At 49.0% G+C, this 27879-nt stretch overlaps 1 protein-coding gene across 8 annotated transcripts; it reads right to left on the bottom strand.

The window, feature by feature from the left end:
* Positions 1–10: 10 nt before the first annotated feature.
* PER3 (period circadian regulator 3) lies at positions 11–27879 on the bottom strand. 8 transcript variants are annotated; one of them, XM_060276132.1, is made up of 23 exons: positions 27800–27826; positions 26115–26240; positions 22381–23015; positions 20581–20738; positions 20023–20138; positions 18993–19194; positions 17832–17880; positions 17257–17387; positions 15947–16025; positions 15260–15366; positions 14193–14349; positions 12422–12527; positions 12127–12255; positions 11499–11616; positions 11131–11254; positions 9889–10016; positions 9319–9528; positions 8267–8533; positions 6476–7188; positions 5300–5492; positions 4279–4459; positions 2181–2331; positions 11–1254 (listed from the first exon to the last, which is right to left on the bottom strand). In XM_060276132.1, the coding sequence occupies exons 3-23, from the start codon at positions 22671–22673 to the stop codon at positions 1123–1125; spliced, it is 3744 nt and encodes a 1247-aa protein (XP_060132115.1). In that variant the 5' UTR covers positions 22674–23015; positions 26115–26240; positions 27800–27826; the 3' UTR covers positions 11–1122. The 8 variants fall into 8 exon arrangements, 7 of the variants coding, with proteins under 7 accessions (XP_060132115.1, XP_060132114.1, XP_034974366.2 ...); XM_060276131.1 differs by having other exon boundaries at positions 26115–26356; positions 27800–27816; XM_035118475.2 differs by lacking the exon at positions 26115–26240 and having other exon boundaries at positions 27800–27879.

Below are 27879 nucleotides of genomic sequence, written 5' to 3'. Positions count from 1 at the left end.
ACTCAGGAGGAAGATTTTCACATTTTATTTTGTTTCCAAAAGAGAAAAATTCTCCCCATCTCACGCACAAACAGGTCACCTTTTAAAAATGCACATATTGAAAAGCATGATACAAACAAGTTTATTGCCCCAAAGCCAGTTTATAAATCCCACTGATAACCAATTGGCAGTATATATTCTACATTGTGGCTTGCAATGGTGTGTGTGTGTGTGTGTGTGTGTGTGTGTGTGTCCCATTCCTAGAGCAAATCCTCCTGAGCTGCTGCAGGTGACATGGTCTCTATCAGCAGGATCAACTTTATATATACTGGGTTGTAGCACATGAGTCCTACTCAAAAGGTCCACAGAAGTTAAAATGTCCTGGCTACGTTAGGTGCATGAATGGGCTACTCTGAAGAAAACTTAGTTGGTGACAACTTTTTCGTCTTTTAAAAAAGTGATTCCCAAGGAAGGGAAAAATGACTCTCCCTTCCTTTCCTGGCTAGCCAAAAAGTAGCCAAAAGAAGGCAGATCCAGGGTGTAATTCAAAGGCAGAAATAAGGGAACTCCAGGAGGAGAATTTTGTCAGTTTAAAATGCTATTTCTACTTCTGAAAAATCTGACAGCCCTCAACGACGATAACCCTAATATATTCCTTGGCGGGCCAACATTGATTCAACAAAAGTAGTAGAGCATCGTCTACAAAGAGCTGCCTGAAAGTCCCGCAGTTGGCTTCAAACAGAAAAGCATCACCTGACGCCACTATGACATCAAGTGGGCGGCCCTCCAGGGGTGGGAGAGAGGAAAATCTGGCTCTCTGCCATGAAAAGGAAGGACTAGAGGAGATCTGGCCAGATGATCTCCAGGCTTTAATCCAGCTCCAATGGGGAAGCCCTATTGGTGAAAAGTGTGTGTGTGTGTGTATAATGAGCACAGGCGCACCTGACTACTCATGGATTCTGGGAACCAACTGGTCATTTATAGAGGGGCCCTTGCCGCTTCGTCCCAAACAAGAACCAACTATTAGTTGCTGTAATTTCAGAAATTTTGGGGTGGTGTGAGGGGTGAGCCTTTGGAAGCAACATTTTGGACAGCCAGGGGGAAAGATGAGCTGGGCCAAGTGCACAGGAAGGGCTGACTTCTCTAGGGCGGTGCCTGTGGTGGAAGCAGCGGTGTCTCATCAAGGTCCTTGCTGTCCTCCTCTTGAGGATCTCTGTCCTCCAGCCCAGCAACGACATTCAAGCCGGCATTCCTGTTGTCACACATGATGCAGCCCTAGCAAGGGAAGGAAGTTGGTGAGTAACGTGGAAGAATGGAGCCCTCCTGGGCAGGACGAAAGGTCCACCTGCTCCAGCTTAGAGATGTAAAATTTCCAGAAATTTTGAAGCCAAGAGAAAAAAAAGTTCCCCCCATTTTTTTCCAGAAAAAATTGAAGTTTTGAAAAAATTGAAAAAAAGTTCAGTGGGGAGTAGTTTTACAAATTGTGTGAATTGCAATAAAACAGGTAACCCCCCCTTTCCCTCGAAAGCAACAAAAAAAGCAAGAAACCATCAACATAAAAAATAATCAGATTTGCCACTTAGCACCAACAGCAAAAACTGTAAAGTTAAGGTCCACCTCAATACTTTAGTTCCATAGATCTACCCTTTGAGTAGTGCTTTAAAAAAAAACCCAGAAGACACAACATATACATGCAGTTCATTCTATCTCATTTTCTGAACTACTGCTATCATTTTCCATTTCTTTTTCCTCTTAGACTTCTAAAAAACGGCTTTGGGGAAAAATGGGGGAAACCTGTCCCCCCCCCCCATTTTTCCGTTCCCCCCCCCCCAGGCCTTCCCATCTCTACTTGAGGACAGTTACTGAATAGTATGTTGCGCTAAGGCTCAAACTCTATTTGAAAGGAAAAGGAGTGTGTGTGTGTGTTTTTAAATTGAATTTGTTGTTATATATTATAAACCATGTGATGGTAAGAGAGCTTCTAAACAGTTTACAAAAATATGCAACAGAACATGAAAATGATTGATAAAACACAGTTAAAAGCAGGTATTTAAGAGTATTCAGAAGATGACTGCAGTGAGCAGTGTTCAGATGGGCTGGCCCTAACAAAAATGTTTTAAGCAGCTGCCGGAAAGAGTACAGTGAGAGCACATGGATTTGAAACCCACAGTACCAGCTTCCATGCAACCAGGTTTCCTTACTTGGGTGTCAATTTCTTGGGGGATGGTCTGGGTGCGAATCCAGGGGTGGACCTCTGCCAGCTCCTCCTTCTGCGCTTCCGAGAAACAGGGCTGCTTGCTCTCCAGGGTGGCCAGCTTCTCCAGGTCCTCTTTCAGCACCTCCTCTGCAATTCTGCAAGAGATGAGAAGCTGGCTAGATAAAAAGGCACCAGTCCGACAAAGCCAAAATCCTGGCATCACCTCCTCCTCCAATATTCTGCATAAAGTTCAGCTAGTTTTCACCACCCAGAGTCCTACAGAGAAGGTGTGGCACCCTCCAAAATCTTAGAAGCCTTGAAACAACATTAGCTGCAAAAGCTACAGAAGAGCAGGCCTCTCGTACCCCAGCCATGCCTGGAGGGCAGCAACTCCCATTGCCGTTGTCCCTGGTCATTGATCCTGCTGGACGCTAGGGCGGAGTTTAGATCATCCAACATCTGGAGGCCCAACAGATCCCTTCTGAACTGAATCTTCCCTGCTTTCCAATCACAAGCTCTCTGCCACCTATATTTTGCACTTGGATGAAAAACCTAAGCCCCACCCTCTTGTCTGTATAAGCCTTTCCTTAAATTGGTCCATCCCTTTAGGTTCCTGAAAACAACTCCAAAGACATTTCAGGGCTGCCTCTGCCTTCTCACCAACAGCCTAAGGAATAGGCAGCAGAGTGATGAGAGGACCTCCCAACTGTAATTCCAAAGACTCTGCATGAAATGCAGATCTGCCCCTTGGCAACACATCCATCCACCCACCTGGGACTGGGCTGCACATGGCTCTCTTTTCCTCCATTTACCTCTCTTCCTGGCCCATTATTAAAAAAGCAAAAACATTCTGCATTTCATCCATTGTGTTAAGATGCTCACAGAACATGCTCTTTCTTGATTGAGGTTGAATCCTGACAAGACAGAAGTACTGTTTGTGGGGGACAGGAGGCGGGCAGGTGTGGAGGACTCCCTGGTCCTGAATGGGGTAACTGTGCCCCTGAAGGACCAGGTGCGCAGCCTGTGAGTCATTTTGGACTCACAGCTGTCCATGGAGGCGCAGGTCAATTCTGTGTCCAGGGCAGCTGTCTATCAGCTCCATCTGGTACACAGGCTGAGACCCTACCTGCCTGCAGACTGTCTCGCCAGAGTGGTGCATGCTCTAGTTATCTCTCGCTTGGACTACTGCAATGCGCTCTACGTGGAGCTACCTTTGAAGGTGACTCGTAAACTACAACTAATCCAGAATGCGGCAGCTAGACTGGTGACTGGGAGCGGCCGCCGAGACCACATAACACCGGTCCTGAAAGATCTACATTGGCTCCCAGTATGTTTCCGAGCACAATTCAAAGTGTTGGTGCTGACCTTTAAAGTCCTAAATCGCCTCGGTCCAGTATACCTGAAGGAGCGTCTCCACCTCCATCGTTCTGCCCGGACACTGAGGTCCAGCACTGAGGGCCTTCTGGTGGTTCCCTCATTGCGAGAAGCCAAGTTGCAGGGAACTAGACAGAGGGCCTTCTCGGTAGTGGCGCCCGCCCTGTGGAACGCCCTCCCATCAGATGTCAAAGAGAAAAACAACTACCAGACTTTTAGAAGACATCTGAAGGCAGCCCTGTTTAGGGAGGCTTTTAATGTTTAATAGATCACTGTGTTTTATTTTTCTGTTGGAAGCCGCCCAGAGTGGCTGGGGAAACCCAGCCAGATGGGTGGGGTATAAATAATATATTATTATTGTTTTTATTATTTTTATTATTATTATTATTATTTCTGCTCCAGTGCACAGACAGACCGGGATGGTGCCTGTGAGAGTTTCAGGAGATTTTCCTTGATGGAGAAGACTTCCATCAATAGCCACCACTCTCAGTAACAATAAAAAAACTAATGTGTCCAGCACCTCACAAGGGGGCAAACATCATGGGGTCTGCTGGTGACTAAGCTACGGAAATCCTATTTTGCTCCCCTTCCTGAACCGCTTGCCCTTCCCCCTCCCAATTTTCCCAGCGCTGCCTTCTGGAAGGCAGGAGGACCTACCTAGTTTGGAGAAGTAGCAATCAATCAATCAATCAATCAATCAATCAATCAAAGCAAAGGCATTTTCTCACCGCTTTGGCATTTGGTAGGTCATCTGGATTGGCTCTGGCAAACTATTCACTGTCCTCCACACCAACCTGGTTGGCCGCAGTGGCCGTTCCGCCTCTTCACCTCCTTCTTGGCCGTTCTTTCCCCTTTTTGAGACCTCGGAGGAATCATTGCTGGCAAAGTATTTGCTGCTGTTTCCGCTGCCTGTTTGGAGACAGGTGGGTGGACACGAATGAGATGTGGGTTTCTGCACAGGCCAGTCTCAAGGCAGGGAGGAGGGTGGCTGTTCTCCTGCAAGCAAATCCCTCTGGGCTTCTCTTTGTGTGGAAGCCAACACACACAGCACTTCGGCTCCTTCTAAGTTGTGGCCCAGTCACTCGAGAAAAAGGGGCTGCAGGGATCCCAAGGCAAATTCTTCGCATCTGTCTTCACAGTGGGAGACACTGGGCAGATCCCTCCTGTGCCTGAACTACTTTCACAGGAAGGGAGTCTGAGGAACTGAAGCAAACAGCAGTGACAAGGGGCAGTTTTTATTGACAAATTAAAGACTGACAAATCACTGGGTCTGGATAACATGCACCCGAGAGCAAAAACATGGAATTGCTGAGGAGTGATCCTCCTGTAGATAAGGAACTTGTCAAGCAGCATGAAGCAGACAGCATGAATCAAGGACAGTCCTCCAAAAGGAGAGATTTAGAATTCTCCTAGGATTGGTACTGGGACCTGTGTTTTTAACTTGTTCACAAATGATCTAGAGTTGAGGTGAGCACTCAGGTAGACTTGTTTGCTGTTGATGCCAAAATTGTTCAAAGTGGTTAAAACAAAGAGGGATTTGTGAGGAGCTCCAAAGTGGGGTCTCTCCCATAATACTAGCTACTGTGGACATCAGAAGAAGATGAATGTTGGAAGATTCAGGACAGGCAAAGGAAGTCCTCCTTCGCACAGCACATTGTAAGGCACTGGGCTTGCCCCATCCATGGACTAACACTTGCCACCATCAAATATTTCAGGGTCTCCCTCTCGTGCCCAGCGTGCCTGCCTTACCTGTGCCACAACCAGATGTTTCGTTGGAGCTGGAGCCATTGGACCCAGAGACCAAGGAGCTGGACTCAGCAGACCCACTGACAGAGGCCGCTGAGCTACTTCCAGACTGGGAATCTTCCAGTAGCAAAAGGTCAAAGAGCTCCCTGGAGATGGAGTGGCTGTCATTGTTCACGCTGTCCTCCCCATCCTCATCCTGCAAAGGAAATGGGACAAATCCATCCACACAAAGTCACTGCCGGGCTCAAGGAGAGATGGCGGTGCTTTCTGCAGGCACCCAGGTGGGGTCAGGATTAGCAACTGGTACCAGCTCAGCTGGTTCTGAAAGTAAAAGACTCCTGCCGTGGAGCCCAATAATGTGGTCGCGCGAATACGGCCCGTGAGCCCTGCAAACTTCCTTAACCCGTCCTCCAGATTATTTGGATTACAACTCCCAGTGTACTACAGACAGGCTGGCAGGGGCTGATAGGAACCCGAAACATCTGGAGGGCTAGGTGCCTTAAACCCAAGGATTTCTCCTGCCAACAGAGACCAAACAAGCTTCCTGCTGCTGCCTCATACGGCGCAATGCAGCCACAGATGCCAAGCACATGCTAGACGACAACACACAATACACACAAAGGGGGTCTCATTTCCACAGTCGGCTGTGCCCAACTCACAGCTACAGCAGCTGTATGCGCCCGGGACCCTCTGCCCATCCAAAGTGCAGCTGCCAATACATTTCCCCCCTCCTTGCCTGCGGAACTCAGATTCCCACCTCTGAGAACACAGCGGAACGGAAACCGACCCAACGCAGGAAGTCCCTGTTCTTCACTCTTCACTAGCTGCATCCCTGGGAGACAGAGGGCGTAATTAGAACCACCACCACCTGCTGTTAGGAATGAATTGCCATGTTCACAGCTGCCATGCCCCATATGCAGAGCACCACCCAAACCCATGTGGAATAAGCTGCATGGACTGCAAGGGACCTCTGGGTGGGATGCCCCACCGCCAGCTTCACAAGGCCCCACAGATCTGTGAGGGAGAAGCTCTTTCTGTGGCCCACGGAGCAAGAAAACAGCCAGGGTTGGGGGGAGTGGCATTCCTTGCACACCATGCTATTTCGCCCCTGAATCTGCCACCATCGGCAGCCAACCCTTCCCAAAACCTGACCTGGGACCCCCCCTTGCAGGAACTTACACACATGGCCCCTGTGCCTGCCAGGGGGGCCTGTGCTGTGCCGGACAGCTCCAGTGGTTTGGGCAGCTCTTCTTGAAGCAGGTCCAGCTGCAGAGGGGAGCTGCTCCGGGAGTTGCTGAAGAGTCTCTGGTGGGGCAGGTCCCCCGAGGATGCAGGCTGTTCTTCCTCGGCAGCAGACACTGGGGTGGAGGGGGGCGAAGGGTGCTCCATGGGGCCTGGCGCTGCCATGGGGAGAGTGGAAGGAGGGTGCGGGGGCATCACAGGGCAGGGGTAGGAGGCAGCAGAGGGGCAGGGGAAGAGTTGCGCAGGGAAGGAAGGCGGAGGGGGGGAAAGAAGCGGTGGTGGCGGAGGATATGCTGGGAAATTCTGAAAGAGGACAGTCATGAAGCCGCCCATGTATGGAGCAGGGGATGCTGGGAGGGGCTGGATGCTGCAGGGCAGGTAAAGTGGGGTGGCTACAGTTGCTGCAGTGGCAGAAGGCGGCAAGACAGGGCTTCCTTCCAGAGAGGCAGCAGGGAAACCAGGCGTTGCTGCATAAGGATCGGCAGGGAGGGTGAAGCTTGGGGCCCCAGAGTGGGGTCCTTGGGAAGCGTCCACCTCCCAAGCACCGCTCCTGCTGTCGGGGGAGCCCAGTGGTTTCTGGCGCTTGAACTTCCCTGGCTTGGTCTTCCTTTTCCAGCCCACTGGCCTGGTCTGCTTTGGAGAGACGTCGTCTGCGGAGGAAGAAACCAAAAGCGGGGAATTTGTGACGAGAGAGAGAGGCAGGCGGGAGCAGCACCCTTTGTTTAGGTGACCAAGTCCAAGACTGACCGCTCAAGGACGGGTTAAGCCAAGAGTGCTTTTGCCATAGACAGTAGGGGAGGCGCAGAAGCAGCGCCGGTTCCCAGTTGAGGATGGAAAGCAGGCAGTCGCACTGTCCAGCCTGAAACCTGCCTGACCCTAAGGCTCTCTCCCATCCCCCTCTCCTGCAGTCCTTCCCCCAGCAGGTGCTCCCTACCCAGGGGAAGAGAGTTGGAGCCCAACAGCAACTAGAGGGTTAACAGTTTGGCTGCTCTGGCAAGGTGGCACCACTTTGTGGTTTCAGGTGCAGTCCTCTTGGCATTCTCTCTACTGTTCGGCTCTTGGGCCTGCAGAAGTCCTAGCTGGGAGCCTCTTTGCACACCCCTGAACCGCTTCTCTCAAGGGGCTGTCAGGAGACGAATGCCAGGAGAGGCCTGGCTCTTTGGGAGCCTCGTTCTGCCCTCAACAAAGCCTGCCTGCAAGAAGCCTCCTCTTGCCGCTGAAAGACCTTCTTTCCCACACCCTTACCCTATGACGTATTTCTTAGATATAAGGAGGGAAACTCTCTCACTTTCCAGCCTCCTTTGCCTCATTGCTGCTCACTTCCTGTTCCCTTCCTCCCTTCTCAGAGACAGTCAATCCAAAAACTACCATTCATTTTGCTCCCACAAGAAAGATGTGTCTTTGGCTGTGCCTCTGCTGCTCCCTTACGAGCGCAATCTGCAACCTAGGCTACAACTGCAACGTGGCACAGGCTGTATTCTTGGGTACAGTAGCAAGCAAGCTGGCTTCTAGCAGACTCATAGCACCCTGTTCCCTAGCCAAATAGAGAGAGAGAGAGACCCCTCTAAGCCCCTAAGCTAAATTCTTCCCCAACACACACCATTCAAGAATATGGGGAGGGCTATTTCCCTGAACACAGAGAAGCAGATTTCAGCAGCCTGTAGGGAGGAGAGAGAGAGAGAGAGAGAGAGAGGGAGGGAGAGAGAGAGAGAGAGAGAGAGATCCTACCTTGGTCCTGGGAAGGAGGCTGGCTGCTCCTGGCCCCATGCTGGAGGTAGGTTGGCCGGTATGAGGACAGCAGGGCCCTCTGGCGGAAGTGGTCCACATATTCCTGCTCCTTCTTCTGCGTGTGAGCCGACAAGACCTCTTTGGTCAGCCCCACTAGCCTGACTTCCTCCAAGGTGGCTCCGGCCCCAGTTGCGCTGGGCATGGGGTTGGCCAGCGATGGCTCCATCTGCTCACCTTGCAGAGTGGCTTCTTCGAGTGCCATGGCTTCTGCGAGGGGGAGGAGGAGGACTGTCAACCACACTTTCCCAAGGAGGCAGCCGGCAACATTTGGGAACCTCCTTCTCTGCTACCCAAATATTCACCTAGATGTTGTGCAGGGCTACCGGAAAGGGATTATTCAGGCTGCAAAAGGGGGAGCCACATGCCACATGGAAGGCAACTCAGATACCGTTTGATTGACAGCATCTGAACCAAAGTTATCCCGCCGAGAATCAGCTGCACAGGAATGATATGGGGAAAAAGAGGAGGAGGAGGAGGAAGTGGTGGTGGTGGTGGAGAAGGCGTTTGGGACTCTCGGCTGGTTGGGCACTGGGCCTCCCTCTTCTACTTCTGCCCAAATTTCTAGCCAGGCAAAGAAAGGAAGGCTAGAGGAACTCTAAGCACTGCTGTGAGTAAGCGTGCTCCCTGGAACAGAACTGGAAGGTTCCTGCCTGAGAAGGCGGCTGGTGCTCATTGCAATGGATGTCTCCTATAAACAGGCAGCAATTTGTCCCCCACAATCACTGAGTGAGGTTCCGACGCCGCTGCAGGAGGACAGGGACAGCATCCAGCTGCCATCCTCCCAAAGCCTTTGAGGAGGGCATGGCTCATTTGTTTGTGCTGAGACCCCAAGACGAGAGAGCAGAACAAGCAGTCCTGCTCCGTTCTAACTGGATGTGATTTATGTAGGCAAACACCGCTTGCTTGGGAGAGGAGGCAGGTGTGTAACCAAAGGAGCTCAGAGGTTTTTGTGTTTTTCTCAGGAGAGAAGCAAGATCCATCTGCCAACCTACCTGACTCCGGGTGTGGGAAGTGGACCAGGGTGCTGCTGTAGCTGCACTGGCTGGTTGTGGACACCACACTCAATGCTTTGGCAGTCAGCGCCAGATCAGTCATTGCAGCAGCGCCGCCCACCACCCTCGCTGGGGACTGCTGCTCTATGTCGCCTTCCAGCTTGGGCGTCGCAGGTGGCTGGGAATCAACCAAGGGCAGCTCAGCAGCATCTAGTAGGGGAAGAATCATAGAACTGCCAAGTTGGAAGGGACCCCCAAGCATCGTCTGGCCCACCCCCCCTTGCAATGCAGGGATCTCAACTACAACATCCATGACAGATGGCCATCCAACCTCCGCTTGAAAACCTCAAAGCAAATGCTTTCAAAGATACGACGTAACAGAAACACAGCCAAGACAAGCGAAGCTGATCAATTTAAATGTGGGGCTTTTGAATAGGAAAAATGGTATCTGGGTAGGAAGTCATTTCCAAAAAGCACATGAAGCTCTGGAGCATATTGGCAGAAACAGCCCTTAGCACAGCCACAAGCAAACTGAAACCCCTTGAAAACCCTTCCTGCGCTCCCTCTCACCTTCCAAGATTTGCTTGTCATTCTGGCTTAGCTGAGCTTGCCTGTCGTCATCGGAGGACGAAGAGGATGCATTGGTAGAGGACTCACACTTCCTTTTCAGGGCGGGACTGTTGCAACTCTCCAGGTATCTGCAATCAGGAGCCTGGCATTAGCATCTTCCTATTCTAAGTCCATGAATATAAGCAGGGCTGTTCACCCAACCAGTCAGAATGGGAGTGAAGCAGTAGGCAAGTTTCAGCTGCCTGAAGAGCCTTGTCAGGGCAGCTCAACCAAAGTGACCGCACTTAAATGCTCATTCATTTTAAAAAAGTGTGTGTGTGTGTGTGACAAGTAGACATTTCAGAAGCCATTCATGCTATTGCATGCTTTATGGATACAGCTATAAATTACCGAAACATATAGCAGAAAGCTAAAGGAAACTGGTTTTAACAGCAAGGAAGACCCACCCCACACTTCTCATTTATTGACAGATGTCCTTAAAAGACTGGCTTTGGCTTCACCCCGTGCCCATTTCCCATCGTCACACAAACCTGTACAAAACCAGAAGGCTCAACAAAGATCAGGATCAATCCAACCCTCTGTTTCATTGTATTTATGCAGGAATTCCCACCCCCCCATGGTCCTCTGACACTTTAGAAAGTGGGGGGAAAGAATTCTATCAAGCACTTCTATGCATAATACATTGGTCTGTTTGGGAGAACATAAAACACCACACTCAAAAATACAAACAGAATGGTCTAATGATGCCAACAGGAGAGCAAACTTTTCTATTTACAGCCGCACCTTGGAAGTCGAACGGAATCCGTTCCGGAAGTCCGTTCGACTTCCACAACGTTCAAAAACCAAAGCACTGCTTCTGATTGGCTGCAGGACGTTCGGCTTCTAAAAATAGTTTGCAAACCGGAACATTCGGGAGCCAAAACGTTCGAGAACTAAGCTGTTCGAAAACCAAGGTAGGACTGTATTTATGTCTCCCCCTGCCCCATCCTGCTTTGGGAGCCCTGAGGCTGTAGAGAGGAAAGCTAAGCAGTCCAAAACAACAGAAAAGGGGGAAATAACATCCTTCACCAAAGAAAGCAGCACAACCTTACTCCGAGTGCCTCACAGACAAATCACTCTTTTCTTTTTATAATGAGGTACAGAAACTGAATTTTGCTGGCATAAGAAATGCCTAGCAGGGACTGAGGAGGAAGTCAGACTTCAGGAGCATCGACACCTGCTGAGAAGCCATGTTGTTATTACCTGATGATGCTGTCCATACAGTTAATTTGCTGATAGGACAGGACGTGGTTGGTGCTTCTCAAAGCATCACAAGATTCAGCTGGTGGGTCAATGATAGTCGAAGGGGGAGCACCTGGCTTCTTGTCTAGAAAATTGGGAGATGGGGAGGGGGAGAGAGAAAGTCCCTTACAACGGAGTGGGACAACCAATACCACATGGCCACTTGCCCCTGGTCTCAATTTCTTTCCCATTGGCTCCATTTTCCAGATTATAATGTTTGTTGTCCCCAAAGATCAATCTGTCTTGGACCATTTCCCCCGTCTTGAGGCAGGCACCCTCAATGATGCATCCCTTCCTCTCCCTGGCCATGGTCGCCCCCATGAACTCACCTCCTGGCTGCTCTGCCCTGGGAGTCCCCTCTTGAGGCTTACTGTGGGATTCAATGTACACTTGCTGACCCACATTCTTGAGTCTGTTGGCATCCACAAAGATCTGCTGTAAGGACATCTGGGGCGGAGGGAGGGGGGGACAAAGGATGAATGAAGCAAAGGTAGCAGTGTTGGTCCTTAAGAGAAACCTCCCAAATCCACAGCTGGCCAAGACTTTCATTAGGACCAAGCAAGCCGTTGCAAAGGTGTGTGGGGATTTCAAGTTCTCTCCGGGCCTCTTCAACAGGCAAGATGTTACACAAAAGCAAGGGTGGGTGGGGAGGAAACAGTGGAACACAAACAGCAGTACAAAAAAATGGCAGGATGTTGTAGCCATGGTCAGGTTGTAGACTCGGCCCCGTTACCGGGTATATTTAATGGCAGAGGGCCTCTCTCTCTCTGACAAAGAGCAGTTTACAAATAACTTTAAAAATAAATAGAATACAATACCCATAACTCAAACCCCTCGAAATCAATTTCCTTTATAAGCTTCCTTGCCGGTTAACAGGCAAGAGGCACCCCAGCAACCCACCCACCCACCCACCCACTGCCCACACTGCAGGCTGGTTGTGAATGACCAGAGACTCACCAGTTCTCTCTGTATTTCCTCCGCACAGTTCCCATTGGAGTCACTGGAAGATGCCACACTGATGTAGTGCTCGTAAGATCCATTGCTAATAAGGCTTCCGTAACCGCTAGAACCGTTGCTATAAACAGGCTGGAAATAAAGAAAAACAGAGGTCTTCCAAAGCCTGGGAAGGGTCGCAGCAATCGTTCCTGTCAGCTGCATGCCTCTGGATCACTCAGAGGGGGAAATGCTGACATGCACCCTGCCCCCATCCGGCAGAAGGCGTCCCTGCTTGGAGCTGCATTCCCCTCCTTACTTGCAGAAGCAGCTTATAGATCTGTCCTTGGAGCTCCCAGATCTCCTTGTCAACCCTGTCCATCCCCTTGCTTCTTGCTGCAAAGACATCTTCATTCAGAGGGCTCCTGCAAAGCATGAATGGAAGCAGAGCGTCATCTTGACACTAGATGAGGAAAGGTCCGTATCACAAGATTACAGGAGTGGGTTATTCAAGGAAAGGGATTAGCTCTGCAGCCGAGTTCTTCTGGCTCCCCAGCTGGATAACGTTAGACAGACTGATGAAAGAGTAAACCCAGAGGTTTGTATCCAATGCTAGTCCTACTCAGAGTTGGACCACTGTAGTGAATGAACATGATTAACTTAGGGTAGACCTGAGTAGTACATACTTAGCTGGATACACAAAGAAATCTGTTCCTGCGGGGGGGGGGGGGGGGGGAGGAAACAACTAGCCTTATCTGCTGATGGCACAAATTGAAAATGAATTTTCAGAATATCTAAGAAACAAAACTCTTTTCCAAGTAAGGAGCTCTCCTACATAAGGCCTGAATTAAAGCAGAGCTTGAGAAATGTCTGTGAGCTTGGATTTCTCAGAGCTTGAGAAATCCAAGGAAGCCCAAACAGGCTAGAGCAGGGCTAAGAACCCTGGCAGCAAGCGGAGGGGGCTCATGAGAAGACTTTATTTCAACAATGAACAATTTGCATACAAAACAGAAATTCTGTGTAATAATATCTGGCATGGCATCCTTTCTTCTGCTGCAGCGAAGGCAAATTTTAACGAAGTGTCAGGATCTTGCCTAACCCAAACCCCACGAAAAGCTTTTCTGAGGAAGAAGCCTGGAGCCTAGCAGTCTTGGGGCAGCCTGAAGAGCTCCATCTCACAGATGCCTCACTTGAGCCCCCAATAGCCCCTCTGAGCCCCTCCCAAGCCCTGCCTGGATCCCTGATTCTTCACACTCTCCTCCCCCAGCCTCAGAAGTGAAGGAAGCAGCAGACTCAGTGTGAAGCTCAGAGTTGCTGGCCTGCTTCCCTGCCAGAAGGCTCCAGCACCAGGGTCTTTTTGGAAGGAAGGGTCTACTAAGAATGAAAAGATCCAGCTGCAAACACCCAGCATGTGATCAGTCAGAAGTCAGCCGACAGCAAGAATCTGAGCCCCTCAGTCTCATCTGGGCTCCCTGTCTAGCTCCAGCCTCCAGGTACTGGCCACAAGCATTTCGCTAGCCAGAATCTTCCTACGTTTGGACTTTGTGGCTTATAAAACAACGCAAGTCAGATCTGCTCTGGCCATAGCAAAGGGGAGGTGCACATGCTTTACACACACATGATCCCAGGCTCAACGCTTGGCATCTCAACAGGTCCTGGAGAGCAGAGTCAGAATAAACAGCAGTGTCTTAGCTTAGCACTCCTGGGCAATTGCTACTGCTGCACCATGCAAGATGCTGACTGGACCTGCTCCGATAAATTGGCATCATCTTAATTTAAAGCCCTTTTAACATGCCACATGTCTCACCATCTTTGTTTTGTATTCACATCAGTCTTACTCAGAGGAGACCCGTTTAAAATGAACAGACCCAAGCTATCCACGGCCATTGATTTTAATGGTTGTACTCTGAGTAGGACTAACACAGGCCTTTGCTTTATTGGCACTCTTGACAAACCCAAATTATTACACCAGTTCTACAGGCTCACACACACAGGAGCACAGTATCAATCCAATCTGAATTCTCCTTATTGGCTCTGGGTGTCAAGGGAAAGGGGGCAAACCCCAAACACGCTGGCTTCAAGAGGCTTACGTTCTGACTTTGTGCCGCCCAACGATGAAGACGACCTTCCGGCTCCATGGATTCACAAAACTGGACCAGCTGGTATCCAGGATGACGTAGTCCCCATTCTGAGTACAAAATCGGATGGGCGAGTGCTCAAAGGGAGGGCGGCCCGCAAACTTCAGAACTGAGTAAAAGCCAGAGACAAAGACAAGGTTGGATTGCAGCAGCCAATGGAAGCACACAAAGGCCTGCGCACACCTAGTTCCCCATAACCATAACTGGAACTGGCTTAATGCAAAGTTCTATCATTCTTCTCAGCCAGAAGGAGAGAGGTTATGGGGGAAAAAACCAGTGGAAGAGTGTCTGCTTTGCATGTAGAATATCCCAAGTTCAATCCTCAGCATCTGGCATCCTGGATAGCTCAGTTGGATAAAGCCAAGGTTGCAGGTTCGATCCCTATATGGGACAGCTACATATTCCTGCATTGCAGGGGGTTGGACTTAGATGATCCTCAGATGGTCGCTTCCAACTCTATGATTCTATGATTTCCAGGTAAGGTTGGGAGAGCCACTGCCGGTCAGTGTACAGAATACAGGTGTCTCCCCACTTACAAATGTTCTACTCAAGTGCGGCCCGGAAATAATTAAATCAATTTAAACTGCCAAAAGGGCAAAAATGGCCCCAAAAGAGCAGGAAAATGCAAAATGGCATGAAAAGAGCAGGGAAACGGTTAGCAATCGCAGGAGCCTTTGCAATTGCAATCCCATGAGCCTTTGCTATGGGTTCTATATCATGAATGAAGAGGTTAAGAAATAAATTGAAATAAAATCCAGAATGGGTTGAAGTTAATAAACATACAGAACAAATGGTCCCCAAAATAAGTCCCATAGATGAGGAAGTGGCTACCCCTACAGGCACTACCCCATGGGAGTGGAAGCCTCCACTTCCCTTACAGGAAAGGGAAAAGAAATTAAAACCTCTGGGGTTTGATGGGAACCTCATCAAGCCCCTGCACTTTCTAATCAAACATGAGGAGGGGGAGAGAGAGAGGGAGCAAAGGCCTCATTGCTCCAAAACAGCAGAACCCTCCTTACCTTTACGATGAATGGCTACCATGATGGGTCGATCGTCTGGGTGAAGGTACTGCAAGATGGACGTCCCAAGCAAATCCTGGGGCAGGTATCCCAACAGAGGCACCGCCCTGAAATCGAGCAATGCAGCGGCCAATTGACAAAAGCACAGTGCAAATACCAGCCTTGTAAGGGAGCCTTTTGTGACATAGAAACTGAGGTGGGGAGGGGGCGGGCTTTTTAAACATCAATAAAATGGCACTCTTAAGCACATGTTGACTATGATCTCAGTCAACCACCCAGAAAGGCCATTCCCATCGCCACCGATTCATGAACGGCTCCACCCCAGGAGGGCTGCGTTTTTTCAGCTGTTCGCTGAACGTTTCATGAGTTCAGGGTGTTTTCAAAAGCCTTCAGGAGACAGCTATTTGGTTTACTATTAGGATAAGACAAAGCGATACATCCATTGAGTGGGGAACACCTGTGCCCTCCAGGTGTTGCTAGACTCCAACTCCCACCGCCATCTTGGACCCCTGACCACGCTGCCTGCTGCGACATTCACAGATGGAGTCCAACAAGCTCTGGAGGGCCACAGAGGGGCGCACCCCATGCCTGCAGCAGACAAAGCATCAGCCTCTAATGGCATTTCTCTCCGGCATTGCCAGCAACACATACCCCATACATATGTATAAGCAAGATAAAAGTCATCACCTGTCATCCACCTCCAGAAAGAGACAGCCTGGGGTATGGGTGGTGGTGAAAATCCTCTTTTCTACAGGAATTCGAGGAGCTAACAATTTTAAAGAAAGGAACACAAAGCATCAATGACAGCTCAAGATCCACTTAGAGGCTCATGTGAACCCAATCAACTTTCCTTTCTGACAGTGGATCCACAACACTCAACACTTTCAGGAACTCTCTCTCTGAGTTTCAGGAGCCCTTCCTTATCAAAAGAGGCTGAGAAAAGAGAAGAGATCCTGTTCCATCTAGAACCTCCCTTTGCTCACAAAATTAGATTCATGGCATTTTTATCCAGGGTTAGTGCCTTTCAGAGCAGACCCACTGCAGTTAACGGATATGACTAACTTAGGTAAAGGTAAAGGGACCCCTGACCATTAGGTCCAGTCGTGACCGACTCTGGGGTCGTGCGCTCATCTCGCATTATTGGCCGAGGGAGCCGGCGTACAGCTTCCAGGTCATGTGGCCAGCATGACAAAGCCGCTTCTGCGAACCAGAGCAGCACACGGAAACGCCGTTTACCTTCCCGCTGTAGCGGTCCCTATTTATCTACTTGCACTTTGATGTGCTTTTGAATTGCTAGGTTGGCAGGAGCTGGGACCGAGCAACGGGAGCTCACCCCATCACAGGGATTTAAACCGCCGACCTTCTGATCAGCAAGCCCTAGGCTCTGTGGTTTAACCCACAGCACCAGTGGATCTACTTGGCTACAGTCCATATTCCCTTGCATGCTGACCAGGAAGTTGGAATGTTCTGTCAAACTGCCTGACACACACAAGAATTGAAAGTATCCGCCTTGTCTACATCCCCACACATCCATGAGACCCACACAGCCCATTTATCAGGGATGCTGGGTGCAATACAGTCCCAAAGTTAATCCCCAGAAGATGGGGTGGAAACATTACAGCAGGGGTCAGCAAACTGTTTCAGCCGTCCCTCAGACCATGTGGTGGGCCGGACTATATTTTTTGGGGGGAAATGAACGAATTCCTATGCCCCACAAATAACCCAGAGATGCATTTTAAATAAAAGCACACATTCTACTCAAGTAAAAACACCAGGCAGGCCCCACAAATAACCCAGAGATGCATTTTAAATAAAAGGACACATTCTACTCATGTAAAAACACGCTGATTCCCGGACTGTCTGCGGGCCGGATTGAGAAGGCGATTGGGCTGCATCCGGCCCACGGGGCTTAGGTTGCCTACCCCTGCATAACAGGATCTAGCATGATACATGGGTTTTAGCCTGGCCAATTTTAACTGGAGTTCCCCTTTTCTTGCCTTCATAGCCAGAGTGGATTTTTTCAGCTAGAGCCAAGCAACAAGACATCGTCCCACTGGCGTCAGAGACAGAGAAGTTGATCAAATAAGGGGTCATCCGGAATGGGTAGTAGTGTTTCCCTTTGCCTCCCCTGCAAACAAAACAACAAAAAACCATCGATTTGTCAGCTACAGGTGAAGTTTACTCCAAATGGCAAGGGATTGTCTGGGTTTCTGGCTAGAAGGAAGAGGAAGCTGCTGTCCTGTTAATTCACTGATGCTTCATTCCTTTGTCTCCTCTGAAGAGCAGCATTTTAGCATCAAAGTGTTATAACAGTAGGAACAGTCTACAACAAAAACGCTTCCTTTGAGTAGGAAACTGGATCACCTTGTAGTCACAGATTCTACTCCGTACTACTGGGGGGTGGGGGAGGACTATTTCCAGTTAATCTCATAAAATGAAGCAGGGTGGTGATAGGAAGAAATGGCACCACTACCATCCTAAAATGCTTGGGCATCAACATGCACACAGAAAAGTTGTGTTGAAAATAGCTTGTAACACCCCTCTTCTTGCCATAATCCTGCATAATACTCACCTTATTCTGCAGAAAAAGGACTTCACTTGTGCATATTCATAAAGTGAGTCTGTAAGGGCAAAAATACATGAAGAGACCAACATTTGTTTATTAATTCTCCTCGTTCTCAGCATGTTCAGCTCGGTGCCCTCTCACCCCACCCCACCCCAAAGACCAGAAAAGATGGGAGTGGAAGTATATTTCGCTCTAGGAGGCTTAGTTTGGTTAGAACGGAGTATACACTTCTAGAGTTAACGCTAAATACATTACTTCTGGTAAATGAGCCACCATAGCTGCTAGAGGGCTGTGAAAATTTGTGCCCCAGACTTTTTAGACTCGTCTACCCATGTACTATCTGAACCCCAAGAGCTGTACTAGTTGCCAAATGTGAAATGTATTAGCATTATTTTCGGCTCTCCTATGCCACTAAAAGCTCACGCTCAGCTCCCATTCCATGGTCAGACGAGCTGCATGCAAGGAAGACCAACTACTTCTCTGTGCCCTTGACCTGCCCACCCCTCCACCCTCAGCCAATTTCTCCCAGGATTAGTCTCTGAACTTTCCGTGCTGCAAGAGTGTGCACAAGTTTTTAATGACATTATCTGTCCCCAACCCCACAGGCCAATGATGATAGGTGAGCAAGTCAAGTACCAGATGTCCTGTCAGATGACAGACAGGTTGTCATGCCCACCTGTCAAAGTCCTTCCCAACCACCCAGCAGCCAGCTGGTGAGGAACAACAGGAATCAGCTTCATGATCAAGTTCCTTGAGCGGAACTCAAGTAAGTTGCCCGGCCCAGCAGGGGTAAACTCAGTGCCCTTCAGCCAATGCTTTCTGTCCTGTGAGCAACTTGGCTGCACAGCCAACTCAGTCACATCTCTACCTGTCCCATACAGATGTCACAGGTGACATCAGGTATGTGGAAGCTGAAACAGCCACTCAAAAATTGGGACACATGTCGGGTCAAATCTGGCCTGCAGATTGGAGGGTTCCCCCCTCCCCCCCCATTGGGTTAGGTAGTGACTATGTGCTGCAATATTGTAATAGCAACACAAGAATTACTGGTAAACTAGATAATTCTCTGCATTTATCTGAAGCACAATATTTACAATTCATCCAAGTGTTTTGCATTTTATACAACCTTGCACATAAGATGAAATTTCTCCGGCCAGAACAAGTCACCTTTGGGGGCCTCCATGTTCCAAAGTGGCAGGTGAGCCCTATTGGTGTGAGTGTAGAAGACACCCACATCCTGGGGAGCCAACAGCTCTGCAAAGCGGCAGGACTCCAAGCATTTCCTTTTGCAATTCAGGACAGAGGCGGCTTGCTCAGAGACATGCACTGTCTGCCCGGAGAGCAATGAAAAGACAGCTACAAAGGTGTCCTGGAGAAAGAGAAGCACAATCCTCAAGCACAGCCAGAACATCAGGAGCCACTTGGCAAGCCAACAAGATCAGAGAGAGACACAGGAGTTCAGTCTTCACATTACAAATCGGGATCCAGTTGCCACCTGCCGCTTCTCAGCTACATGATATGTCCTAACACCAGAGGCAAGGGCCCTTAAGGTCCAAGGGTCAAATGTTGCCCTCCATGCCTCCCTCTCTCAGGACTCTCCTCAAGCCCTGCTCCTCTACCAGCAGCCCCACACCATGCTCTCCACCAAGTGCTTCTTGCCTAGAGGAATGAGTCCTGAAGTGTGAGAAGACTTCCTGGGGATGGGGATGGCGATATGCATGTTTAAGAAATTCTCTGGTTGACATGTAGCCAGCTGTATAAAGCCAAGGGACACATCTCTTGCTCTGCCTCGCTTTCAGCTTCTGGTCCCACCTACTAGGGAATGTGGCCGTGCTTCATCTTAAAGGTCCACCCCCCCCCCCACCTGATTCAGGATGGAGATAGGTTACTGACACCAACACAGAACTCTCGTGGCCTTGTGTTTTCCAGAGGCTGAGAAACGAAAATGTCCCAGGGACCTGCACACAGATCCACCCATCCCTGCTCACTGCTTTTATCACCCATTAGTACTTCTTGGGAGGTCTCTCTCATCCCTTCTCTAAGAGTGAAGCAGAGATGCAGCTTTACAGCGAAGGAAGACAACCGCCATTTTGTGGTGGTTACGTTTTATGAAGCATCTTTGAGCTGCTGCTATCTCTTTGACCAGTACACCTGAAATGGGCAAAGACACCCCCCCATTAGCATTTGGGTCACTTACTGTGTTTTTGGGGGCGTGCTCAGACATGATGGCTGCCAGCTCTTCCACTCCATACACAGGAGCATCCGTCCGATGTGCTCCATGCTCACCAAAAGCCTTGGAAACTTTGTTGTCAGCTGGTGAGGAGGCAAGGGAAGCAAGAGGCAGAGGGGAGAAATCAGCAATGAGCAGGTGGCGAATTTGGATATTTCTTATGTAACCCTGTTTGTAAAATGACCACGCCAGATTCAAGATCCCTTTCTAAGAAAAAATTCAAAGTCATGCTGTGACTGTACACCACGGGCGGCCAGTAGCCCCTTTCTGAAAGCCCAACATATTCTGTGTGCCCTCTCATAGTCCCTGCCTTGGCAGGTGCATCCTCCTGGGTTCCACTGCTTACTCATGTGAGAGAGCACAAGAGAGATGGAACCCAGGAAACTGCCATTGCATGCACTACCCTTCAGCACCCTCCAGAACACTGGACTCAATCCCCAGCATCATACAGCCATGCCAACGGATGGGAGTTGGGGCACAGGCCAACACGTGCAGTGCGGGGTTTCTTCAAATGCACCCACGTACCTTGGATCTGCTGGACACACTTGAGAGCGTAGTTCAGGGCACAGAGGGTGCTGGCCTTGCCGCAACTCTCCACCTGCTCTGCAGGGAGATATTGTTTCATTTCCTGGACTAGCAGCTTCAGCTTTCTATTATTACCTTGGTTCCAACAAAGCAGCTTGCTGCAGATGAATACAAAAACCCCCACAAAAAACACAATAGCACATTTTAGAAAGAAGGGCCTTTCTTAGGTGATATCTGCTTTGGATGGGCAGAAGCTGAAAGCCATGTTTGCTCCAGCACAAAGAAAGGTTGCTCCTTGTGCTGTAAAGAAGGATCTGGAGCTCTGTCATTTAACAGGACCAGCACATGTGGGCAAGGCTGGCACATGGAACCCTATTTGCTTATGGCACTTCGCACATTCCAGGCTCTATGTTTCTTGTCACGAGCCTCATAAACACTTCAGACTGCCTGGCCCTCAACTAATATACCTTAGGGCACTGAAGCATGCCTTTAAAAGCCATTATGGCCCAAGACAATAGTGCCCTCTGTATGGACTCCTATGCCCCCACTTTGAACCCTGCTCCATACCCTGCTTTCCAAGAGGCATGGTTAGGAGCATGGCCTTTTCTGCAACTGCCTCCAGAGCTGTAGAATGGCCTCTCTAGGAAGGCCAGGAACAGTTCTTTCTTTCCCCAGGGTTTTGAATTTTTTAAAAGTATGTATTCTGGTGGCTTTTGAAGTCTCCTATGGTTTAATTTACTTACTTGCTGTGCCTCACTATTGTGGTTTTAAATTTTTATTGCAACTGTGAAATGCTGTCCCAAGCAAGGTCTCCCCTAGCATCAAACTTTTCAGTGCCAAGTTAAGACTTACCTCTACCTGCAGACATTTGAGGAATGGATTCCTATTTATTTATCATCACGCTGGTCAGTGTTAAACTGTGCCAGTGAAGTTTCAGCAGATTTACAGGTCACAGTAGTTTGTTAATTTATGCTGCAATTCTATTTTAAATTATTCTGTTTGTACTTCTTGTAAGCCACTTAGACCCTTCATTTGTAGCTGGCAACTAAGAAATCAAGTTAAACAAATTTTAAATCAGTTTCTAGGTAAACTGCTTTGGGCCCACGGTAATAAAATATTCCACAAATCATGCATGAGTGTGCCTGTGGGGGACATGCTTGCTTAAAGTATGTTTCATTTACAGGCCACATTGTTCAAACTTAATCTACTCTGCCCCCCCCCCCCCCATGCCAATCATATGCACAATTGCGGGAAGTCTGCTGCTGCATGAAAGGATCTGTGGATTAAGGGATTAACCCACTTTTACTCCAAGGCAACTGGCAGGCACTAGGCTGGCCAAGGCTGCATTAACCCAACACTGCCTTTAGAAGGGCATTTCTGCCCTGAGTGGAGGGAATCAGCTGGCAACTCTTTCGTATTTCACTCCTGCCAAATCTGGTTAATATGATGGGGGTGCCTTCATCCCAAATCAAGCACAACATGGGTCAGTGAAGGTTACCCAATTTGGGGGGGGGATTGGGCCCACCCAAATCTTGGATGGTGGAGATGAAGGGAGGATGGAGTCACCTGCTCCTCCCTGGAACTTTGCATCTATTCATCCCCCAAGTGTCACTCTGTGACCACAATCTACTGGTCTATACTTGAATACCTCCAAATGTGCCCCAAAGATATGGTGCTTGGCTCCTAAATTCAGGCACAGCAGTTCCAGCAGCTCCTGGTTTCAACCCTGGGACATTACAAGTGCCAACTTTAGAATCAGAATGTGGCCAAGCTTTTCAGCAAACTGGCAAAAAGAGTTACCTGCTGCAGCTGCTGCTGCTACCACTGCCACCTACAGATCTGTCCTGCCCATCAGGATTTCTGGCCAAGCTGCTATTTGATTCAAGGCCGTGAGTGCTGGTCCCGATGGACTCATTTCCAATGGAGCTGCTTTCTGTACTTCCACCACAACGCATCTGTGCGGCAGCTTCTTCACAGGTAGCATTCTGCTCATCGAGAGTATCGCCTTCCCAGTTCTGAATTGCAGCCAAGTTGGCCGGCAACCAGCTTTCCTGCTGGTCCAAGAAGTCATCCTGGAGCAGGTCCTCATTCATAGTGACCGGACAAAGGGCTACAGTAAGGGGGCTTCTATTGCCATGGCCTGGTTCACTGTCAAATTCAAGTTCTCCCTTCTAAGCCACCTTGAAAACCGCATGAATCTGGCATTAGCAATCGGCCCCTTTTCATTTTACTGTTGAAAACAATGCGTGCGTGTGACGCCTCTGGATGGGCACGGTGTCCAGAATCACTGCATCCTCTCAGCCTGAAGGTGACCCAATGACCCCAGATTTTTGTGGGGAGTTAGCTTTAGACAGCTCTCCCAACTGAGAGCTGCAGAAGCCTTTGGTTGCAACGACTCCATCTCCCCTTCGCCTTCATCCTGCAGTGCCTTCATCCTGGTAAAACAGAAGCCAAGTGGAGAGAGAGTGAGAGAGAAAGACAAGCAAATGATGATGAACAGCTCGGCTAAGTGAGAAGAATAGCCCATAACCATGATGATGCCTCTTACTCGTTCTGAAATCTCAGCCCTGAAGCCAGACTGCTGCATTTCCATAACCACATTTGGGTCCATCAGAAGACCTGATTACCTCTGCAACCATGGGAAGGGGAAGCCCAGCGCCCCGACACACAATTGTCCCCATATTCCTAGCACTCCTGGAGGCTCCTCCTGAGATATGGAACTTCGACTGTGCTCACTGCACAATCACAGGAGGGAAAAGAACAGCCAAAGAGAGATTTTGCTTGGTGGAATTCAGCAAACTTGCTTTTTCGAATATATCCTTGTGGTGAATAGCTGGCTGACCCCACACACAGAACTATCCCCAGAGTGTCACATGGGAGCAGGCGGAGCTTGGTTCTCAGTGCTGCTGCTGCTCCACCACACACTTGCAGGCGGTTCACCAATACTTGGTGAACAGAAACTGGAGTCAACCTGCTGAAAGGCTGCAGGCAACAGACTCCCTTTCTAATTAAATTGAGGGGTGTTGCCACCTTGTTAGGCAGCCTCCTCAAGAAAAATGCATCACAAGCCAAAGAAAAAGTAAGTGCCTTGATGATCATGTGTATCAAAGCTAGAACACCTGAACAGCACAACTTGAAAGGTATTCTTCAACAAAGAAAAGACGAGTTTACAGTAAGAACAATAAATTCTGCTATAACTGAAAGTAAAGGTACCATAAAAGGCTTTTTCACATAGACTGTCCGAGTTAATACATTGCAAGCTAAAAAAAATCTGGGCAAAAAGCATGCACTACAATCCTCAGCATGTTTACTGAAAAGGGAGCACAGTGGATTCTCTGCCTATCAACTGTGCTAGCACCCTTATAAATTAAGATGTGGCTTGTAGAGGAGAATCTCTCTCCTCTGCCTTCACCAACTCTGAGCTCTTCAGGCACATGAAGTGATGCCAACAGAAACTGAGAAACAGCCAATACCAACAAATCACATTTCCTAATAAAGGGGACCATCCTTATATAGAAGAATCCTTCATCAGCGCGTCATATCTACTGTACCCCACATATGCCCCCTTTGATCTGCGGATTCAGCACTGTTGCAGCTGCCACATAGGTAATACTTGTTCCTCATTTGTAAGAAATCAGTCTGGCAGCACCCACACTTTGGAACTCTCCGCCTATTGACACCACACAGGACCTTCACTGTACTCTTTCGAGTACCTGCTCAAAACATTTTTGTTTAGACAACCCTACCCATGTAGAATGTTGGTTTGTGTTTTAATCTGGCTTTTAGCTTACCATTCACTTATTTACAGTTTAGTTTTAAATAGTTTTGTAAAACTATTTTTTTTCTGATGTCAGTATTTGATTCTTTTTGTAAACTACTTTGAATGTTCTGGGGTTGTGTTTTTTTGTTTTGTTTTTTTACATTTTAATAAATAAAATAATACACAGGTGGATTTCAAAGTTTTACTTTTGAAACTGCCACAGATTCCACTGCAAGATCTGTTCACAACAGCTCCCAGGACACTCCAGGAGACTCTGCCTCGAGTCTCATGCTCCTCTCCATGATTACATAATGCTTGTTGACACCCAACCTGAAATTCTTCTTATTGACACATGGCTTGCTTGCCAAACCCAAGCAGGGGGACATGACGTGCAAGAGTCCCAGCTTCACATTGTTTGCAGCTTTATCCTGGGACCAACAAAACAAATATTTGTGTAAGCAAGAAATAAAATTCAAACCAAAAACAGGACCATGTCATGTTTTAAATGGTTTGGTAAAAGTGCCTTTTGGCTGAGCTGCTTCCTCAGGTCACAACAATGACCGCTTATGGCAGGGGCAGGGAGCCTGTTGCTGCTGGATTTCGGCTCCCACCAGCCCCAGATGCTTGAAAATAGGAGCTGCAGGCCTGAAACGTTTGGAGGGGCACAGATGCCCCACCCCAGAAAATGAGCTCAGGAGGATATTCCTGGACTTGAGACTCTCCCCACCCCACCCCACCCCACCCCAAGACTCTAGTGCAGTTGAGAGAGTGAAAGCATCCAAGGGAAGGGGGGGGCAAGGAATCCACACCTTAGTACAGGAGTATAATCAAAGCAGGAGATCCAATCTGCAGATAAGTGCGTAGGTGTGGAGACGACCACTCCTTTGGGCAAAGTTGGACCAGCAAAATGGTCTCAAATATGGCCACCCAGGTGTTGCTGGGCTACAACTTCCACCCTCCCTGACCATCGGTCACGTTGTCTGGAGCTGGAGGCGAACAACACTTGGGAGGGCCAGTCACTCCCCACCAATTTTCTACAATGTTGTACAACGCTAACATTGGGCATTAACTTCCGCCAAGGAAGCAACACCAAAAAGGAAGGGTAGCTGTGGTGGCGGTTAAGGGAAAAACATACCCACAAATCCTCCATAGGGCATGACCTTTATTGGGGCAACCAAAATATCACAAAATAGTACGCAAGCTTTTGAGTGCTCCAGAACTCTTCACCAAGAGAGATGGTAAAGAGAGCTCCTCAGGGCTTCTCCCAGGCTGCAGGTTGGCCCACAAGGAGGCACGCCAATCAGGACTGACTTGCCACGTGCCGCCATAAATTCCTATGAATTACTTTCAGGCCATTTTTTCACTTGCTTATATAACACTAGATGAAGCAATGGAACAGTGAAATTTAATTGCTAATTGTTAGTCTGGGACCCAGGTGGCGCTGTGGTTAAACCACTGAGCCTAGGGCTTGCTGATCAGAAGGTCGGCGGTTTGAATCCCTGTGACGGGGTGAGCTCCCGTTGCTTGGTCCCAGCTCCTGCCAACCTAGCAGTTCGAAAGCACATCAAAATGCAAGTAGATAAATAGGAACCGCTACAGCGGGAAGGTAAACGGCGTTTCCATGTGCTGCTCTGGTTTGCCAGAAGCAGCTTTGTCATGCTGGCCACATGACCTGGAAGCTGTACGCTGGCTCCCTCGGCCAATAATGCGAGATGAGCGCGCAACCCCAGTCGGTCACGACTGGACCTAATGGTCAGGGGTCCCTTTACCTTACCTTAGTCTGGTACAGAACCATAAACACCAACAGCTCCACAGTCCAACTTCAGCAGCTTGTAATGTTTCATCAAAGTCCATACTGTGCAACAAGCCTCTTCTTTTCCTCTAACAGGGTGGGCTTCCTCTTGGGAGGCAGGATTAATAATTTTTTTAAGCCAGTGCAACAGAGGAAAGCAAGCTTGAAAAGCACTCTCAGAAAAGCTTGTGGCCAGTGATGTCACAAAAGACAAGCGATCAACTCTAAGCAAGAAAATAATAAATCCAAGCTGAATTGGGAGGGGGAGTGATGAGGAGAAAAATTCACTGCACAACAGCCCTTTTCTGGCAATAGTCCTGAACAGGGTAACACAACTTGCATAGAAGTTTCACACCAGATCTGCCTGCAAGGGATCTTGTGCACTCCACATCTTATTAAAGGGGAACTCTTAAATGAGATGGGGCAGGAGGAGAGGCTTTTAAGTTTTCACCCAAACATGCTTGAAAGTCTCATATGAGGCAGGTTGGGGGTTGAGCGACACCTAGTAACACTGGGGGCATGGAGACCTAGTATAAACAGGAGTGGGGGGGGGAACAGGGCAGTGTGCCCCAGACATCAGTGTGTGTGTCTTAAAATTGAGGAACTGGAAATACAGTAGTCTGACATGGTAGCTAAGACCAAGCAAATTAGGCCTGCAGATTAGATAATGCAGATTATGCAGAGACCATTGCTTAATTTCAAAAGATGTTTTGCAGCCAACTGTTTAATTCTCTTCCTCTCCCCGCCCTGGAATTGATCAGAAACACATGTCTTCTTGTGACAGGTGAAGGACCATACCTGTAAAGAACTGTTAAAGATGAAGGGAACAAAGAGTGTGTGTGCGTACATACATACCAAATTATTTATCATTCCTGGGAAGTGGTTTGGGGGGAGAGAAAGAGGTGGAGACCTGGGAGGAGTTCTATACTGTACTTTTGATTGCAATGTTTAAATAATTAAATTTAAATAAATTAAATCTTTTCACCACCACCGCAAGGCACCGTGAGGCTGCTGTGCTGGTCTCTCCCAGCCCTTTCTCCGCCCCCCGCCCCCGAGGTTTGGAGGCTTTTAACGCAACCGAGCAGCAGAAAACGACTCCCGGCGAAGTTTCTCTCCGTCCTAGAGAAAGCAAAGCAGCCCCCGCCTCCCCCCAAAAAAACCCCCACAGAAGCAAAACAGATTTCTACTGCTCCCTATCCTGGAGGGTCGGGGCTCTGGGAGTAAACGCAATCTTCAGATGAACGACTGGGGAGAAAGAGCAAAAGCCAGGCAAGGAGAGAGACCTCAAGACAAAGGGGGCCACGGCTACAACCAGGTCGGAGAAACATTTGACTGCGATCATTACGGCAAACCCCGCTCTTTTATCTGTCCTAGAGTTGGAAGGTACCCCAGGGTCATCTAGTCCAACCCGCTACAATGCAGGTGGGGCTCGAACCCACGACCCTTATATTAATAGACCCTAGCGGCTCTGCCGACTGAGCTGAATTGAAATTCGTGTCTTTCAGCTTATTCCTCCTCAAAACAAACCAACTGGCAACTCTTTACCTCTACTCCTCCCCGCTCCCCCACAAAAACGATCGCGTCCAGCCAAACTGCTAGTCCTCAGGACGCACGTGGTGGAGGGGGGCAATCCGGGTCTGGGCGCCCCACTTCTCCCATTCACTCACCCGCCATCGGCATCAGCGCCCGACCTTCTCCTCCGTTCGCTCTTTCCCCTCACACTTTACACACATCTGCGCAACGTGAC

The sequence above is a fragment of the Zootoca vivipara genome, chromosome 6, assembly GCF_963506605.1.
Source record: "Zootoca vivipara chromosome 6, rZooViv1.1, whole genome shotgun sequence".
Classification (NCBI taxonomy): Eukaryota; Metazoa; Chordata; class Lepidosauria; order Squamata; family Lacertidae; genus Zootoca; species Zootoca vivipara.
This window is presented reverse-complemented; position numbering and strand designations above follow the sequence as displayed.